Source organism: Gymnoscopelus braueri (genome assembly GCF_963280865.1).
Source record: "Gymnoscopelus braueri genome assembly, chromosome: 24".
In the NCBI taxonomy this organism is placed as follows: domain Eukaryota; kingdom Metazoa; phylum Chordata; class Actinopteri; order Myctophiformes; family Myctophidae; genus Gymnoscopelus; species Gymnoscopelus braueri.
This window is the reverse complement of record NC_137626.1, coordinates 31,502,618-31,521,212: the sequence shown is the minus strand read 5'-3', so window position 1 is coordinate 31,521,212 and position 18,595 is coordinate 31,502,618. Positions and strand designations below refer to the sequence as shown.

Genomic DNA, 18,595 nt, shown 5'->3' with positions numbered 1-18,595 from the left:
TGCTTTAAAAATGCCTGCCTGATGTCTGTTAGCTCTAACCGCTGACTGTATCATTCAGAATGGCTGTATCAGCTTTGGCAGGCAATTCAGTGTTATTTGAAGGTTCCTGTCCATTCCTAAAATTGAAGTGAAATGGGGATATTACGGCATCCAAGCTTTCCCCTACCTGATTTGGAAGAATAATTCGTTTTTTTTTTACGAAACAAATATCACCGATGTCTGTCACTGTCAGATCACAGCAGTGTGTTTGATCTTAGCGGACAGCTATTGTCCCTTCAATCGCAGAGACCTGCCGGGCTGTTGATCACATTTCATGTTGCAATTTGTTTTTCTACCTGTTCACTCACTAATCCTCTGATTCCCTCTCTTTCTCTCTCTCTTTCCGCTTGCCCTAATTTACATATAAAATCAACCTCAGTGGTTGCTAAGGTTTAAGGTAAGTATCTCCAGTGTTTGTATTAGCAGAGCACAGTTGCTATGAGGTTCTCTGTTTTTGTTTTGATGCTGTGTGGAGAACTGTTGTGGTTGCAGAATTTTAAAAGATCTCTTGACTGCTGTGATAAGAACCTTGTTTGCTTCTTATGCCAGATTGTATACTTAGGCGCACCCCAGGCATTGCGCACCGAAAATAACCGTTCTAAGAGCTCACAACACACCGTGTTGTGAGGTGTGTTGTGAGCTCGTAGATCGGCTATTTTCGGTGCGTGTATAACTCAGGCTTTACCTAAACCAGGCTTGTATCTTGATGCATTTATTTTTTCTCTCACTCCATTTTCTTCTCATTGCAATAATATCGTCACCCACTGTCCCCGTTCTTATCCCTCACTCTCCTCCTCCTCCTCCTCACAGGCCAGTGCCCAGAACATGAAGGCCGGCGCTGGTACCATGCCTCGTACCAACCCCCCCACACAGAAGCCTCCCAGCCCCCCCATGACAGGGAAGGGGGGGACCCTAGGGTACGTACGACCGCGGTGGGGACCAACCCCGCCTTCCTCGCATTGTGTTAACTGAGAACCACGCAGGAGCAACGACAGAATGGCGTCTTCATCGGCACCGCGAACGTATCTGAGAGTGTTTGTGGCTTTGAGGCAGTGACGGCAAGCAGTTTGTTTCTCTGGGTGTCATCATTGGCTCTTTGTTTATTTAGATGGTGTCCTCGGGGCTGTTTAACGATGCTTTGTTAGTTTTGATCACAACTGTATCACAGCTGTTTAAAGATGCTCAGCATTTTGATCACAGCTGTTTAAAGATGCTCTGTATGTTGATCACAGTGGTAGTGGTGTGAATGTTTTTTTCCCTGCATTGTTTGATCTGCATTGTTTGATCTAAACAAAGCAAGGAAGACTGGTCAGGATTCCAGATTCATGCTGTGCTGCTGTGTTGCCTTTCAGCATGCAGGGATATACAGAATGCATGCAAAGTAAACAAGTTAAACGTTCTAAGATCTCAGCCAAAATAGATGTATTCTGAAATGAGACACAACCTGAAGTCACATCATACAAGTGTTTGAATGTAGAGGCCTGTTCAAACGAAACAGGTCTAGCATCTAGCAACAGTTTATTATTGTAATATTGAGTTCCAATGATTCTATTACGGTGATTTTGTGGGTTTTGTTGTGTTAATTTAACTCTGAAAATGTAAAGATTTACCCCTACGGGTCAGGTTTTATACACTGTTCTGTACATACAATACATACTATGTCTGTGAGGTGGCATGTCCTTTTATCTGGGTCTATTGTTAAGGTTAAAGGTGTACTTTAACTTTATTATCCCCATGGGGAAATGCGTCTCCTGCATTTGACCCATCCTAGCTACTTAAGAGCAGTGGGGAGCACCCGGGGACCAACTCCAGTTGTAATGCCAGTACCTTGGTGACACACATGCATGTCTGTGAGTGTCGGAGGAGAACCGGAGTACCCGGAGGAAACCTACGTAACCAAGGGGTGAACATGCAAACAAAATGAATTGTGGTACAGAATAGATGAAATGGGAAGTTGAAGTATACTATGTTGGCTCCTTTTGATACAAGTCGGGACAGAATCGATTGATGACACGGTTGCCATTCGGCTGCCGTGTTAAGTGGTCAGATGGGTGGGCCGCATGCATTTTCAGAGCATGTTTATTTTTGAATGATTTTCAAGTGGGCCCTGATCCAGAAACGGTTGAAAACCACTACTTTATGTGAACATAGACAACAACAGTGTTATTTTATATTTATTAAATATATTTTAAGAAACACTCGGCTTGACTTAAACTTTGTTGCCGTGCAGTGTCACTTGCCCGAAATAGCAGATCTACAAGCTTGTGATGCGTCATGCTGCGACACTAGTGCAACAACTAAAGGATAAATCAGGCTTTGCTTTACTCTGCAGTTTAGCCTGACATGTTGTAAGTGGCGAGCTCAAATATGTGTCACTCAAAATGCCACCAGGGTTGCCAATGCCACGCTGTTGAATTTCCCCTTCCTCGACCTTTCGCTGGCATTTTATCTAATGCCAGGGCGCAGGACAACTGTTATCACAAAGGACACTGCATTTTCTTTGACCTTATTTTGATAGTAGTAATCAGTGTGGGAAATTGCCAACCAGCGAGCGAGGCAGACGCTGTGTAGTTAGAACCTGTTGATCTCCGATGCTTGAAGATTCAATACAGTATGTTATTATAAAGAACATTCTGTTCCTCTTCTGAAGTTGACATTGGTTGGTCGGCCATGCTTTCAGAACGTCTCACTGAATGTGACTCGTTTAGACTCACTGGTAAGCTTGTCTACTTGTTCAGTGGAAGTGCCAAACTGTCACTCTGGTCATTCAATGAACAAATATTTTCTTACTTTTTAGGTAACACTGCAGCAAAAAAAACAGCCACGTTCACCATTTTACCATACGGTTCTATTTTGATAATCCATTCCATATGGAGAGAAATTCCCTCAATTATAATTTAAAACATAACTAAAATTTGTACTAAAAGATGTCTGTAGAACATAGAATGGAATGTTGGGCATTGTCTGCAAAGAGCTCATCAGTGATGAATAGGAAAGGTTATTGATGTTTGTTCACTGTTGTTTACTGTCCTAGCTGTCTCTTATCCCACTGTCTGTCTGTCTGTGTGTGTGCGCGAGCGAGCGTGTGTGTGTGTGTTCGTGTGTGTTCGTCCAGCCCATAACACTGTGTTCTGTGTCACTCTTGGGACCGCCACCTAACTGGGCGGGAAGTTGTGTCTGTCCTCTGTATGTGTGTGTGTCAATAAGAAAGTGGCGCGAAATGTCTGTCTGTCTTCATGACCTTCAGAAGCGTGTGTGTGTGTGTGTGTGTGTGTTTGTGTGTGTGTGTGTGTGTGTGTGTGTGTGTGTGTGCGTGCGTGCGTGTGTCCCTTCAAGATGCATGTTGGTCGTCCACAGCGTCCATAGTTACGGGCAGGCATCTTTTTGTTGGTGTTGTTGTTTGTAGTTCATTATTTAATTTTGTAAGCTTCTCCTTCCCAGTTTGTCCATTTTAATTTATCTTTCACTTATATAACGTGTGTCCCAGTCCCTCACTCCTGGCTGCCCCATGTTTCCCATAGCAACGTTTTGCCATAGCAACAGTGTACTCTGAGTTGGGTCATCCCATAATGTTAATGAGTTGGAACCTTGCATGATAATTTAATCTTTATCGGCCTTAGAGGTAAACATTCTCAATAGTTTTTTTTTCTTCTTTATTTTCAAGCCTTTGATAATAATATTGATAATAGTATAAAATGTAAAGTCATGCTCATAACCACTTGAACCCTATATACTTGCTCATAACCACTTGAACCCTATATACTTCTTTGTCCAAAGGTCTATACTAGGCCCCCTCCTTTCCCCCCTCTACACCAAATCTCTTAGCCGAAAATAGCCGATCTACAAGCTCACAGCGAGTCGCGATCTGAGCTTGTAGATTGGCTATTTCTGCAGAATGTTTGCCTATGATGACATGCCCTGAAATGGGACACTAGGGTTCATGTGGTTAAAGGGAACTAACTCAAAAAGTGTTTGAATAAGTGGAATTGAATAGATTTGAATTAGTTCACTATCCTAACCCAGCGATGCTTGGATAAAATAAATGTCTGATTTATGATATCACTAACGTAGCAATACCACAGACAAATCTGCTAGTGATTTGCAGTGAAGTCAGCGAGGTTCCAGAAAAGACGGGACGTTTTTGCAGATAAATGAAGGTAAAATAGAAATGAAGATGTGCAGCATTCACCAGCAGGTTCAGCCGTGAACCCCAAACACCTGTGGATCCGCCCCATCCCCTCCTCCTCCCATAACGACCCTCTGTGCCCCTCCCCCAACCCCGTGTCACGTGTCGTTCCCGTTTTTAAGTTTGCACCTGTTTGTTTCTCGCTCTCCCCCCACCCCTACCCCCACCCTCCTCCACACTTCTCCTCTGTGGATGTTCCCCAACTCCTGTCCTGAACCCCCCCTCCACCCCCTCTCGCAGGCGCCACTCCCCCTATCGGACACTCGAGCCAGTGCGTCCGCCCGTTGTCCCTAATGACTACGTCTCAAGCCCGACGCGCAACATGGCGCCCCCCCTGGGCCAGCAGAGCCCTGCACGCACTGCGTCTGTTAATCAGAGGAACCGCACGTACAGGTACCCCCACCCTCCAAAAAAAACCAAAACAGAACCTTCACTCCCCCTTACCCAGCATGCCTCTCTCTATACCTTCTGAAACACGCCCCCTTTCCTGTCCTGTTGCTCTTCCTTACCTCCCCTATTCCTCCTCTATTCTCTTGAAATGAAACCTACAATGACTCACCCCTTCAAACTGGCTGAACTAAACCTTTCTTTGATTGGACGGAAGCGCAGCTCAAAAGGCTAAACCCATTTAAAGCCTTCTTACTGTTTTTGTAAAAAAAAAAAATTAGAGTAGTTGAAAGGGGTTATAATGAGGAACATGCAACCATGTTGGAGGAAAAATTATGTAATTGTCTCTTGCTAAGACCGATTAAACCAGAATTATACTTAGTCGTAGGATGGTGTCCTGAGCCATAAATAGCCAACCTACAAGCTCTTAGTAATTGCTGGCAAGCCTCTCTCCAAACGTACAGTATCAAGAATCATTTGACCAATCGACCAAGCAACTTTTGCTTTTTTTGGAAGACGTTCCAAAAGTCCTCCGGATAACAACAGATGTGCCCCCATTACCAAGCATGCTCCTCAGCGCACCGACAGTAATGAGGACAAGGTAGAGAGCTGTGTTAATAAATGACCAGATGCAGGTTCCAGTGTAATAGTCTTTAAACAACCAAGACCTGTCAACTCCATGTCTCCTCGTCTCTCAAGATGAAGTGTGGCCAAACGTTCCCCTTTCAAAGTAATTAAGGAAGTAGGAAGCTTATCGTCGGTAACAGCTGAGCAACGAGGGTGTCTGTTCCTTTTACAATGTGCTAGCTAGACCCTGGGAGATGGATCGCTAAGGTGGACTGTCGCACCTACTGACAACTCCCAGTAATTGGAGCACGACTTCTAAGCTTTGCTATTCATTATGCTGAGTTGGCAGTGCCCAGGATCGAACCCAGAACCTTACGGTTCAAAGGCGTGCACTTGAGAAGATATTCTCAGATATCCAACTGCGCAAGGATGGACAGTTGTTTTGGAGACTGTAGCGCATCACGTCCACCTGCCCCACCTTTTGAAGGAAAAACGCAACGAATAAAGACTGAACACACCCATCAAATGTTTTAAGGGGCTCCCAGAACCAAGATAAGATTGATTTTCTTGTTTGTTTTTCTTCTTGCGACACTCCTCAGCATGCCTTTTTTCTTTTTCTTCTTCCACCTATCATCTTCATCTCTTCACCTGTTCCTTCTCTTCTGTCTGTTCAAAAGTCTGCTACTGTATGTGTGTCTCAGTGCCACCAGCTCTCATGATGTGGTATTTTATATAATTTGATATACTTCTTAATGTCTTTTGTCCTCATGTCACTAATGTGTCACATGTCAGAGCTCAGTGTCTTGTCCCTGTGAGGCTTCCGTCACCTCTTTTTTATTGCTGTACATAGTCATTTCAAAGGCATAACGCCTCATGTGAACCCATGCAGTGATCTTGAGGGGGCCATTTTGGGGGTTCGTAGCAAGTCTGGTAATGAATAGGACTTTTAACACTGACCTACTGAACTGGTATGTACTGTACTGCTCTGTCCTGGTTCCTGCTCAAATTGTGATTCTAACTGTATCTCACGTATTTGTAGTCATTGCCCACATAAAGGTAAAGCCTAAACTCCGGCTTAAACCTATTTTTTTTACTGAATGCATTATATCTGAGGCTTTTGCTACATTATAATAACGGCAATTAAGATGACATAATAGTCTCTGTGCATTACCGTAGTCCCAGATTTTTAGAAGGCGGCATACCCGTTTCCTGTTCCTGTTCAATGTCCCATAGCTTTGTTTGATTGACTCGGCAGCAGATTTGAATGGCAAACACAAATGACACCTTTTATCTGCTGCTGAGCCAATCAAACGAAGCTAGGGGAAAATAAACCGGAACAGGAAACGGGTGTGCTACCTTCTGGAAACCTGGGACTACAGTTATGCACAGAGCCATATTGCTTCTGATTTTGTAATTTTTGTTGTTTGATTACTGTAAAATTTAGCAAAGAGTTTTGCAAAACACTCGTAGAAGGAGGGCGCCATTGCAGTACAGCCACAGACCAGCTCTACAGTGATAACAAATTGCCATTGCTGCTAGCACCAGGAGAGTGTAGGAGATTAGGTGTATGTGTGTGGTCTGACGTGTGTGTGTGTGTGTGTGTGTGTGTGCGTGCGCCTAACCTGCCCACTGACAGCAGTGGCAGCAGTGGAGGCAGTCACCCCAGCAGCAGTCGCAGCAGCAGCAGAGAGAACAGCGGTAGCGGCAGCGTGGGCTTGCCGATCGCTGTGCCGACCCCGGCCCTGCCGACCGTCTTCCCAGGTAAACGCCTCCACTCCCTGTTTCGTCGCCGTGTGTGTGTGTGTGTGACTCTTCTCTCCCGTGTAGAATGTAGTGACTAATCACTCTTCACTGGAGTCTTCCTCCCTAATGTTAATCCTGTCTTTACCTCCTTCCCCCTTGTTCACTTCCTTCCTTCCTTCCTTCCTTCCTTCCTTCCTTCCTCTTCCCGTAACCCCTCTGCATTCCGACGTCTCAGGTACAGCCCCCGCTCCCTCCAACAATGCTAAGCCACCCTCCGCCGCCACCACCCCCGGTGCCCCCACCACCCCCGGTGCCCCCACCACCGCCCTAGACGGCCCCCCACAGGCCCCCAGCACCCCCGTAGAGGTCCCCCCACTCCCCCCTCCCCCTCCCCAGCTCCCCGCCTCAGTGGCTCCTCCCACTAGCTCAGGCCCCGCTACTTTCGGCACGCCCACAGAAGGTGAGTGTCACCTGCCTGCATGCACCATCCCATCCCATCCCATCCCTGGCATGAGGTCCCACCTTCACCCCTCCCTCCCGACTCTCCTTCACCTTCAAGGATCCGACCCCTCTCTAACCAACGTGTCCTCCCTTAACTTGTTTCCTTGACCACTTAAATCCTATGCTTCATTGACAGGGGTCTCTGTACTTGGTACGATCGTTTTTTCCCCCTCTACACCAAATCTCTTAGCGGAAAATGGCTAATAGACAAGCTCCCAGCACGTTGCGAGCTTGTTGAAACTATTATACGGTATACGATAGATATGTTACAGTTCATGTGGGGAATCGTTAAGATCGAGAAAGGAGCCCCTGTTTTCGGGTAGTTATAATGGGTCCAGTCGGAAATAATGGCCATTATCAAATAATCCCGCTTGCTCCGTCTCGTACCAAGCCGAAAAACAAGTCCTTCTTTCTCGATCTTACTGATTTCCCACATGAACTGTAACATACATACTAGTGTACGGCTATACTATTATAATACTTGTTGCGGGTGACTTAATGTGTATCGGAAGGGACACTTGGTCGTTTACACCCTCCCCAAGACCAAACAGTAGTTGTTGTTAACGAGAGGGATTACACACACACATGAGGGGAATTGGCAATTACTAAATTAGGGAGAAAATGAGCGAGAAACTAACGGGTCATCAAAAAGAAAATTGGTCAATAAACAATTTTTGTGGATGTTAGCAAATTCGTCCGTGGATGTTGGCCAGTTGGAATCTAAACCCTGGCATGTCCTCCCTTCTAAGGGAGTCATACCAGATGTCACTATACTTACATGCTGAAGAACCAGTATTGATGGTACATTATGTGGTGAGATGAAAGGGGACATTTGTTTATTTCAGTACCTTCAGGAAGTGGGCCTTGGGTTTGACCAGTAATGGTCAAAGGAACATTGCAGCTGTGTTGACTTCCATAAATCATAGCTAGACTTTATTGTTTATGATAACTAGACAGCAGTCTTTCTCATTTTCTATCTCATTATTCTTACGCTTTGAAGGAAACCTTCCAGTCGGTAAACATTCGTCCCATCTAGCGGCTGCATAAAAGCCACAATACCCGCCTCCAGGGCATTCTATATTGTTATTATGGGCACTTTGATGTTGCCAAAATTGCATCATAGGCAGACCCATAATCACATCACTAAAGATGCCCTCTCAGGTATTATTCTTTATGAAGAGGATGAATTGACTTCCGCAATATTGTCCTGCAGAGTAGGCAGACTGTCAAGTTACTGTACAAGTGATATGTGTTGCTATAGTTTATTCCAGCAGCTATAATGTCCCTAGACTCACTGAATAGTATGAAGTCATTAATAGAGCCCGACCAATGCCAGCTAGGTTTTTGGGTCATTTGTGCCACATTTTGTAATTAATTCAAAAAACTTTGATTTGACTAAAGTTTATATTTCAGAACATTGAACTTTTAAGCAAACTAATACATCAATTAAACACTCATAACTTATATTATATATATATATTTTTTTATATTTAACGAATTGTTTTGCCGGTGTCGAACTCTAACGGCAGTGCACCCTACGCTGTGGAACCTCATCTCGGAGCTATATAGCGGAGGGAGAGGTTCCGATTGGAGCTACTACATAGTATGATCTCAGTAGACAGTATTAGATGCTAGTGTCAGATTTTGATCTGATCTCAACTTCCGTTATACCCCAGGCCTACATATTTGATTTCAAAATGAAATTACCCCAGGGCTACATGTTTGATTTAAAAAATGAAATTGCCCCAGGCAAAAAAAACGAATTTGGAGAAAATAAATGGTTTAATATTATGCAGTCTATGCAGCACTATGCCTTCACGTGTACACTGTGATTCCTGAGTGACTGTCCTTCACTTTGGCTCCGCCTCCGTCTTCCTAGGACCACCCATTTATCCTCATTTGGCATTGCCCCCCCAAACCCCGCCTCCTCCAAACCCCACCTGACGTCACGTCACCTACCTGTACCTATGTTGATGTTGTCTGTTGCATGATCCTGTCTGGTGGCAACGTTTGTTTTTATAATTGATTATTGTAATGTATTTGTTTGTGTGTATTTCTTCATTGTTTTATTTCAGTCTTTTTTTTCAAGGACCATTGTTGAGAACCACTGTTTTTATGTTGTTGTTTTAAAAAATATATATTTTTATGTATTTATTTCTTGTGATAGTTGGTACATAGTAAAATCCTCAGGGTTATACTCAGTAAAACCCTGTTGAGTCATCAATTTGTAACTCTAGAGAGTTCACAAATGTAACCAAAGGATACCTGGATGGGACATCAAAGTTACAGTCTGCAGCGTTTAACACGGAGGATTTAACAGTGTTCTACTCCCATGGCAGTGGTTCTCCGCTTCTGGGGAACCAGAATAATGCTGGGTGTCATTTGTTTAGCCATCGGGGACTAATTTAGCCCCATGACAGCAAGTGAATTCATTTCCCCTGCCCTGTTAGAACAGAGAACGATCAGTCATCTGGGTCAGCTGCATTAGAGTGGACTGGACTCGTTGGGACTGGATGTGACTGGATGCTCAATTCTCTAAACCAGTGGTTCTCAACCTGTGGTTCGGGGTCCCCAGATGACAGTAAAGGGACAATTTAATGACATGAAAAAAGACCATTACTGCATCAAAAGTAATCAACAAAATATACTATATAAACTGGTCAAACATTGGCGAAATTGTCAAATAATTTAAGAAAGGGTAAAAAAAATAATAATCTGCAAGCCTTCAACATCGTGCGTTGCAGATCTGCTATTTTCACAATATTTATCTTTGGGAACTGAGTCAAACTAAATGTAATGCCTCAACTCCTACAATTCCAAGTGCTTGTCAGGGTGGGGGTGTCCCCAGTTAAAAAATATTATTTTGGGCGGTCCCCAGTTCAAATATGATTTATTTTGGGGGGTCCCCAGTTCAAATATGATTATTTTGGAGCATACATACACATACTATTCAGTATATAAGAAGGTGTAACAGTCATTTCTATTAAATATATATATATATATATGTTAATTTTGAACAGTAATGATCTTAAAGCCAGATTTATACTGTGCGTGTTACTGCGCTTAACGATTTATATCAAGCCCTTAAAGGAGCGTTTTACCCATTTTCAACCTTATATTCATGTAATTGGTCCTCACTAATGCTCATTATGAGATTGCTTGATTTCCATCTACTCGCTCTGCATCTCATTGATCGGCTGTGGACAGTTCAGAAACCTGCCATCATCGATGGGGATTCCACCTGGAAAGTTGGCATCATGAAATAGAAGTCATTGTTCTTGCCTTAATTTAAAAAAAGGTTTAAATTGACCAAACCTTCCTACCGATGATGTCACTGGTAGGGCAGGTTTCTGAACTGCCCACAGTCCACCTATGAGACACAGACCGAATAGACAGAAATGGTGCCATTTTATAATGATTATTAGTGAGGACTAATTATATGAAGATACGTTGAAAATGGGTAAAGTGGTCCTTTAAGGGTAATTATTCAATTTTTCCTATTTACATTTTAAAACATTGTCCCATGGATCACCAGTAATTATGCCACGGACCACTGGTTGAGAAACGGTGCAGTCGAAACGGAATACAAGTCGTACATTACAATGTCCCATCGGTGCCAATATTTCCCTCCACAAGGCATTAATTGTGACTGTTAGGTTTGTGCTGCCCTATAAAACCAAACACAATAACTGTCTGAGCACTGAAGCTGTAGACAAATGACTCCAGGGTGTATTTCCTGACCGGACGGTCACATGCATCGTCACATGCATAAAGCTTTGTCATTACTGCAACTTCTTTTTTAAATTTCTAAGACCTTTGTATTAAGTTTATTTTTTCCCAGTATTTCCAAAACTATTCTTCACTCAGATTTAGAGCCGGACCTCATCAAAAGTATTCTTTAAGACAGTGGTTCTCAACCTGTAGGCTGGGACCCCCAGGGGGGTCCCTACAAGATTTTTTTGGGATCCCCAGATGACAGTGAAGTGACAACTTAAGGACTTTTAAGACTTTTTAATATCTAAAAGAAAAAAGACCATTACTGCATCAAAAGTAATCAACAAACTATACAATAAATACTGGCCAAACATTGTCTAAATAAATACCTGATTAAAGACAGCAGATCTCTTAACTCCCCTGTTGAGAACCATTACTTCACAATGCCATTAATCAATAAATCCACCACCTCACCCTTGTTAAATTACTCTCTGGTGCCCCCCGGTGTTTGCCAACATCCCCAGGTGCTCCACAGTTCTACAGCATGAACCGGCCGGCGCAGCAGTCCCAGAACCCTCCTGTAGGGGGCTCGCTGCCCTACCGCCGTCCCTCCTCCGTCACGGGACAGCCCAACATGGCTCACAACCAGAGCCAGCTCAACGGAGGTCCACACTTCAACCAGAACCAAGGTACGGTACTCACACGCTATCTGGTTTTAACAGGTCTCAATGGCACAAAGATGTCCTGAGGAAGGTCATTTTCTGACTAACTGATAAATAAAGAGGAGAAAAGTGGGAGTGGGAGTATGAGAAAGTACAACGGCACAAAGGTTCAAAGAAAGAAAAGATAATTAAATTACAGTTATATGGGTGTTCTGCAGTAGCAGCAACATGCTCTGACCGTAAACATGTTATTTTCATTCATCATGCTCCTACTTTGCGGCCATAGCTGATCTGCTTATAGTGTGATCAGTTTAACATAATGACCTCTATGGACAATCATTACAAAGACCCAAAGACTAGATATATACGGATATATATAGACGTTATTAAATATAGTCTCTTTTCTTTTCCTGTTCTCATTGGGTTGTCTTTGTCTAGATTGATTCCAAGCATTCTCCTGTCCACTGTACATGGAATGTGCAGTTCTCATGAAATCAAGCATCCCTCACTTATAGTTGAAGTGCTTTGGGGCTATTAGAATCACGATTGCTTTGCTTCTCTTTCTCAACTCCGCCCAGAGACGACTGCAGGGTTTTCACCAAATTCAACCGGTACGACCCTAGTCTAAACGGGTCCCAGAACAGACGGGACTCGAAAGAAAACCAGCAGTGTCGCTGGTCTCCGGAGTTGAGAACCGCGGCTTTAGACTTCAGTAGTGACATCAGATCGCCTGCACCCCCGTGGTCTGCAGCTTTGATTAAAAGCCGTCTCTGTAATCGTATTTGTCTCATCTATTTAACTGTCGTCACTAAACATCACCATCTCTCTCTCTCTCTCTCTCTCTCTCTCTCTCTCATATATATACTCCTCCTGTCTTCTCTGAGAGGCCAGACATTTGATCTTTTGTTCTTTTCATGTGTCAGTTCTAATCAGCTTCCATTTAAACCAGTTCTTTGCTCTGGTCTGATAGGACTCTGTCCTTTTCTCTCTGGCTTCATTAGCCATGAAACTGTAATAGACCCCCAAGTGTCTATTCTGTCCTTCTAGGGGTGCAACAGCTAATCGAGCTAATGGATTTAATTGATTATACTTTTTTTTTTTTTAAAGGTGATCGATAATTTTGTAAAATAATGTATTCATAATCGATCCCTATTTTGGGCATGTTATAGATGAAGTATCAAGAAATGTCAAACATATTTTAAAGAATAGTGACAATAGCTGATCTTGTTGATCAGCTGTTTTCATTATTCTTGCAAGGTATCATTGTGCGGCAAAGTGTTTTTTTGATAGAAAACGCGATTCTCTGTGATTAATAAAAACATTAACCAATCGAATAATCGCTTAGAAAATAATTGATAGTTGCAACCTTATTCTCTAAAGTTCCCCGTTGCAGCCTTATTCTCTAAAGTTCCCCCTTCCATCTCTTTTTTTTTTAATTCTCCCTCTATCCTCCTCTCTCTTTCTTAAATTTTCTCTCTCTCTCCCCCCTCTCTGTACGCCTCCTCTTCTTATCATTGTCTTGTCCTCTCTCTCTCTCTCTCTCTCTCCTCCCGTCGCCCTGTGCATTCTGTGCGGTGGTAGCAGGTCCTCTCGCGCCCCCTCCCCCCTCCATGCAGATCACCCCCCAGTTACCCCTGATGGGGTTTGTGGCGCGAGTTCAGGAGACCAGTAAGTGGTTTTTATAGTAGCTGCACCCCCCTCTGCATGTCTTTTTAGTCTGCCTAGTGAACTCACATCTACCCCAACCACCCACTACACCCCCATGGGGGCAGTGTTGGTATTAATGGTATGCTCACTGTCAGTGGAATATCTGGGTGAATCGTGTCTTGCAGGTATTCAAGAGAAGTCAGCCACCAATATTAGCCTCTCAGGGGTCTCGTCCCCAAATGGCGTTCAGGATTTGTTCCTCAGCGTGTCCGTATTCGTAACGGTAAATGGGCAAAGCACCTCGCTTAACCCATTAAGACCTGAGGCAATTCAAAAAAAAAATCGAAATCCTAAGTTTTTTGAAAATAATAGCGCGGCACTCAGTGCCGCGCTATGAGCTTGTATATCTGCTATTTTTGAATAGCCAAAGAAATCTAAAGTGACACAGATGCGTTCCAGGTCTTAATGGGTTAAAAAAAAATAAAGTAATAACCTTGGACAAATTATCTTTTAAAATAAATGACGGAATATTCCCAGGGACTGCTTTGCACCCGTTAAGAGCTGAATTTTAGATTAGCTCCTGGAAACACAAATTGAGTTGGCGGGGACCTGCGTTTGCCCAGAGCGTTTTGGCAGCTGACTGTTCATGAATTCAGAAAGAGGTTAATGAGCAAAAAAAACGATTCTAACAAAGTGTGAAGATTACTCTGAGCATGATTTCTCTAATGGTGCATGTTGTGTGTGTGTGTGTGTGTGTGCTTGTTGTTTTTGCATGGGACTTGTGTGTCTTGTGTCTCCGTGCAATTCTGCGGCAGAAATATAAAAAGGATTGTTCTCCACACACACACACACACACACATGTCCAGCATGTGTCCTTCCCTTCATAACCTACAGTACCTGAGCAGCATCTTTTATCACTTACAACCTTTATACTTAGTTGACTGGAGTCGCCCGGGTCCCAGGGGCCTGTACTAGGCCACCTCCTTTTTTTCCCTCTACACCAAAAACGATATCTTTGCTGAATGTTCGCCCCACTAAATAGGGACGCTAGGGTTAAAATATTTAAGGGCTGTCCACACCAAGAATGCTAACTTTAAGGATAACGATGTGAGAATATACATTATTCCACACTGATGAACGATAGTGTTCTGTAAACATGGTGAACGTGAGTGAGGTGCTGTTTTTAAATTGGGATGGATTTCGATTGGCTGTCAGTGTTTCTGTCGTTCATCAGATCGCTCTGGAAGTGATCCCAAAGATGGCATTTGCCACTGTCGTTATCGTAGTGGTGTGGACTCCGCCCTCCACTTAACGATTTAAAAAACGATGTACCGGTATTTATGGTTCTTGGTGCGGACCTGTGTCAATGGGAAGCATGTCATCATGATGCGCGTAACCACTTGAATCCCTGTTCTGGGGCGAAAATGTGGTAAAGACATAGCAGATCTACAAGCTCACTATGTCAGGCGTTGTAAGCTTGTAGATCGTCTATTTTCAGTGAAGAGATATGGTGTAGAGAGGGAAATACTTGCGGACCTAGTATGAAGCCCTGGGGGACCCTGTTCAAGTATATAGCGTTTCAGTGGTTTAAAAAAAAAAAGTGTATATATTTACAATTATTTGCAGCAATATCCAGCATGGACTCAACCTTCTCACCCATAGACTGTAAAAGATATGGACAAAGCCAGCCCCATTGGTTTCTACAGACTGTTGTGAAGCCACTTTTCTGGGCGAATTGAAATCCGCCATCTTTGAGCTCCCGGTCCCGAAATGAAACCGTAAACGACTGCTATTGGCTGCAACCGCAGCGAGGGCGGGTCTTCACTCGGTAGAACCAGTAGAAGCCCTAGAAACTTACCCTAGTTTATCATTAATTTTACAATTAATGGGACCATAATTTACTAAACGCATAGAGTATCATTATGACTTTAAAAATACTTTAAACTAGCGATTGTTCCTGTCAGCCTTTCAATAAAGGCATAAAGCCTTTTTTTTTTTTTTTTAAACAACTAGCGATTGAAAACATAAAGTGTTTATGAAAATGTTTACTACGGTAATAAATGCAAGTGTAAAGTCCAGAAAAGTCCAGAACCCAGTAATGGTCTTCAATTCCAGCATCGATTCCTTGGCCCTTGTTTCTGTCTCACCTTTCCTCATATCTGATTGATTCTCTCATGTCTGCCTCCTTCACCACCCAAACCCTTCACTCCTTCCTTCCATCCTCCCTCCTGTAGTCTCGGACGTGCCCCCGCCGCCTCCCCCCGCCGAGGAGCCGGTGTTTGAGGAGCCGCCCACCCCTCCCCCGCCCCCGCCGGAGGACTACGAGGACGAAGACGAGGAGGAGGAGGAGTCGGCCGTGGTGGAGTACAGCGACCCCTACGCCGAGGAGGACCCCCCCTGGGCGCCGCGCACCTACCTGGAGAAAGGTACGCGTGACTTGTCACCTTAGCCACTTAACCCATTAAGACCTGAGGACCCTATTCTACAAAATGTCTTCTAAATCCTAGCAGTTTTCTGAAAAACTTATGTTGCTATGTCAGTGGTGCTCGAAACTGTTTAGGACACCCAAAATGATATGTATTTGGCCACGGACCCTCATCTCAAAATATTTTGTTCCAGGGGCCGCTTTAAAAAATATGTATTCAAAGGTTTGCACAAAGATTTTTCAAAAATAGCAGATCTACAAGTTCATAGCTATGAGCTTGTACATCTGCTATTTTTGATTAGTCAAAGAAATCTAAAATGACACTTTGTCATGATGCTTTCCCGGTTTTAACTCATTCACTGCCAGAACTTTTTTTTTTTGCGTTTGCCCACTGCCAGAAATGTTTCAATTTAAAAAAAAAGTACTCAGGAGCCAAGATACAAAATGTTTAAGTTTTAAGTTAACAAGGAAGTGGATTGGAGTCTAGATCTTCAACAAATCATATCTCCTTGGTCTTTAGGTTAAAAATTAAATAAATAAATAAGAAGAAAAAAAAAAAAAAAAAAAAAGATTTTTTTTTTTTTTGAAAAAATTAAAAGTCGTTTTAGTCGTTCTTGGCAGTGGGGGCTTAAAGGACAAAAGTCGTTTTAGTCGTTCTAGGCAGTGAATGAGTTAATGGGTTAAACTTTAACCGTTAAAGGACCACTTCACCGATTTTCAACCTATCTTCATACAATTGGTCCTCACTAATGCCCATTATAGAAAAGCACCATTTCTTGTCTACTCACTCTGTGTCTAAGAGGAGGGCTGTGGACAGTTCAGAAACCTGCCTAACAGTGACATCATCAATTAGGAATCAAAGCTAATTCCAAAACTACAGCCTTTCTCCTCCTGGAAAGTTAGTTCAGTTAATTCTGAAATAGAAGCCATTGTGCTTGCAGTAATACTGTACATATAAATATTTTTGAAATATTGCTTAAAATGAATGACCAAACCTGTCTATCTATGATGTCACTGGTAGGTGGGGTTCTAAACTGTCCTATATCTTTTGGTACCATGGTAACATCTTTTAATAAGCATTAGTGAGAAGCAAATAAATAACGAAGATACATTGAAAATAGGTGAAGTGGTCCTTTAAGCCCTATTTTGTACATTGCCATACAATGGTGTCGTGCGACGAAAATAGCTGATCTACAGATCTGCTTGAAGATTGCTATTTTCGAGGGAGAAAGTGCAATTGTTGAAAATGGTTAATGCAAGTCACCCGTTGTCTCTGCTGCAAGTGACAGCTATGCATGTCCAAGCTGAAATAGAATAGTACATTACAATTACCATTTGGGCATTTACCAGACGCTCTTATCCAGAGCGAGATCAGAATGAGCAGAGTAAGCATGAACTCTACTCATCTGACTACTTACCCTGTTGTTTGTTGAGTAGAGTGCAAAGAGAACAGTGTAGTGCTTCAAAGAAACCAGGTAAGAATGCCAGGTAAACAATGAACCTAACATTTGTCTAAGCAACATGCTCTCTAAATAACATTCTTAACATTTGTGATCACAAAAAAACTGCTCTAAGTAACCGAAAACAATCTCTTCTCTCCCCAGTGGTGGCGATCTACGATTACGCGTGCGACAAAGAGGACGAGCTGTCCTTCCAGGAAGGGGCCATCATCTACGTCATCAAGAAGAACGACGACGGCTGGTACGAGGGCGTGATGTGCGGCACCACGGGCCTCTTCCCCGGGAACTATGTGGAGTCCATCATGCACTACGCCGACTGAAGGAAGCAAGGAAGGACCTCTGAGGCGGAGGTGAAGGGAAGGGCGGTGAGGGAGGGAGGGAGGGATGGATGGAGGGAGGGGATATCGACGGTTTATAAAGGTTAAATTGTCAAAGGTCAAAGACTTTGGTCAAGACAGAGCATGATCACACTTGGCGGAAGGAATGATGGAAGGAAGGCGAGAGAGAGCAATGACGCGACGGAGAGACGAGAGAGAAGGAAAAGGTTTGAAAAGTTCTACAAAAACGACAAACTGAAACCCTGGTCATTCTCTCTGAACATCAAACCCCATCGTTCAACAACCACTACTCCATATGTTATTTTTTATTCCCTGTAACATTTTCTTATTTTCTTCATTTTATTTCTGTTTTTGACTGGAGAGGAATTGTGAACGTGTGGGTTTTTACGGTATATTTTGGGAGATTGTTTTGTTTTTACGGCCACTACATTTTGCTTTGCTTTATTTTCCTCTTGATATATATAAATATATATTTTTTGTGTTAAGCCAATTTGCCCTTATTTTTAATCCTATTTATTTGGACCTTGTAGTGGGATATACAGTATATGGTAATGTGCGCTGGTAGACAACCGGCTTGTTTGGGGGGAATAAAACGGATGCTCTCCTGCTCGAGGCCCAGATGACAAGGGCTCGAGGAGAACATCTCTGCTTATGTATAATGTCTATTAACACCTAACACTACAGTGACGTTATAGTCAAAGGTCTTTCTATAGTATAAATACAAAGATGATAATGCAAAGATTATATACTCTATCTTGTCGGTTATCGCGAGGTAAAACACTAGAATAGCACTCGCGTATGTGACGGACTATATCATTATTTTGGTAGCTCGTCGATGAGTGTGCCAAAGCTGACATTCACTAAGATTATTATATATATATTAGGATAACGTGTATATATACATGTCTTAATGCAACAAAGACCAT

At 43.1% G+C, this 18,595-nt stretch overlaps 1 protein-coding gene across 4 annotated transcripts in view; it reads left to right on the top strand.

The window, feature by feature from the left end:
* LOC308080904 (abl interactor 2-like) overlaps nt 1–17,686 on the top strand; it is a 29,681-nt gene extending 11,995 nt beyond the window's left edge. Inside the window, exons 4-11 of one of the 4 annotated variants that reach the window (XM_080422996.1) lie at nt 850–956; nt 4,466–4,618; nt 6,816–6,940; nt 7,158–7,382; nt 11,662–11,826; nt 13,381–13,467; nt 15,681–15,872; nt 17,476–17,686. In XM_080422996.1, the coding sequence (XP_080279122.1) occupies nt 850–956; nt 4,466–4,618; nt 6,816–6,940; nt 7,158–7,382; nt 11,662–11,826; nt 13,381–13,467; nt 15,681–15,872; nt 17,476–17,651 (1,230 nt within the window). In that variant the 3' untranslated portion in view covers nt 17,652–17,686. The remainder of the gene's footprint in view (nt 1–849; nt 957–4,465; nt 4,619–6,815; nt 6,941–7,157; nt 7,383–11,661; nt 11,827–13,380; nt 13,468–15,680; nt 15,873–17,475) is intronic. The other 3 variants (XM_080422994.1, XM_080422993.1, XM_080422995.1) reach the window with 3 other exon arrangements.
* The last annotated feature ends 909 nt before the right edge of the window (nt 17,687–18,595 follow it).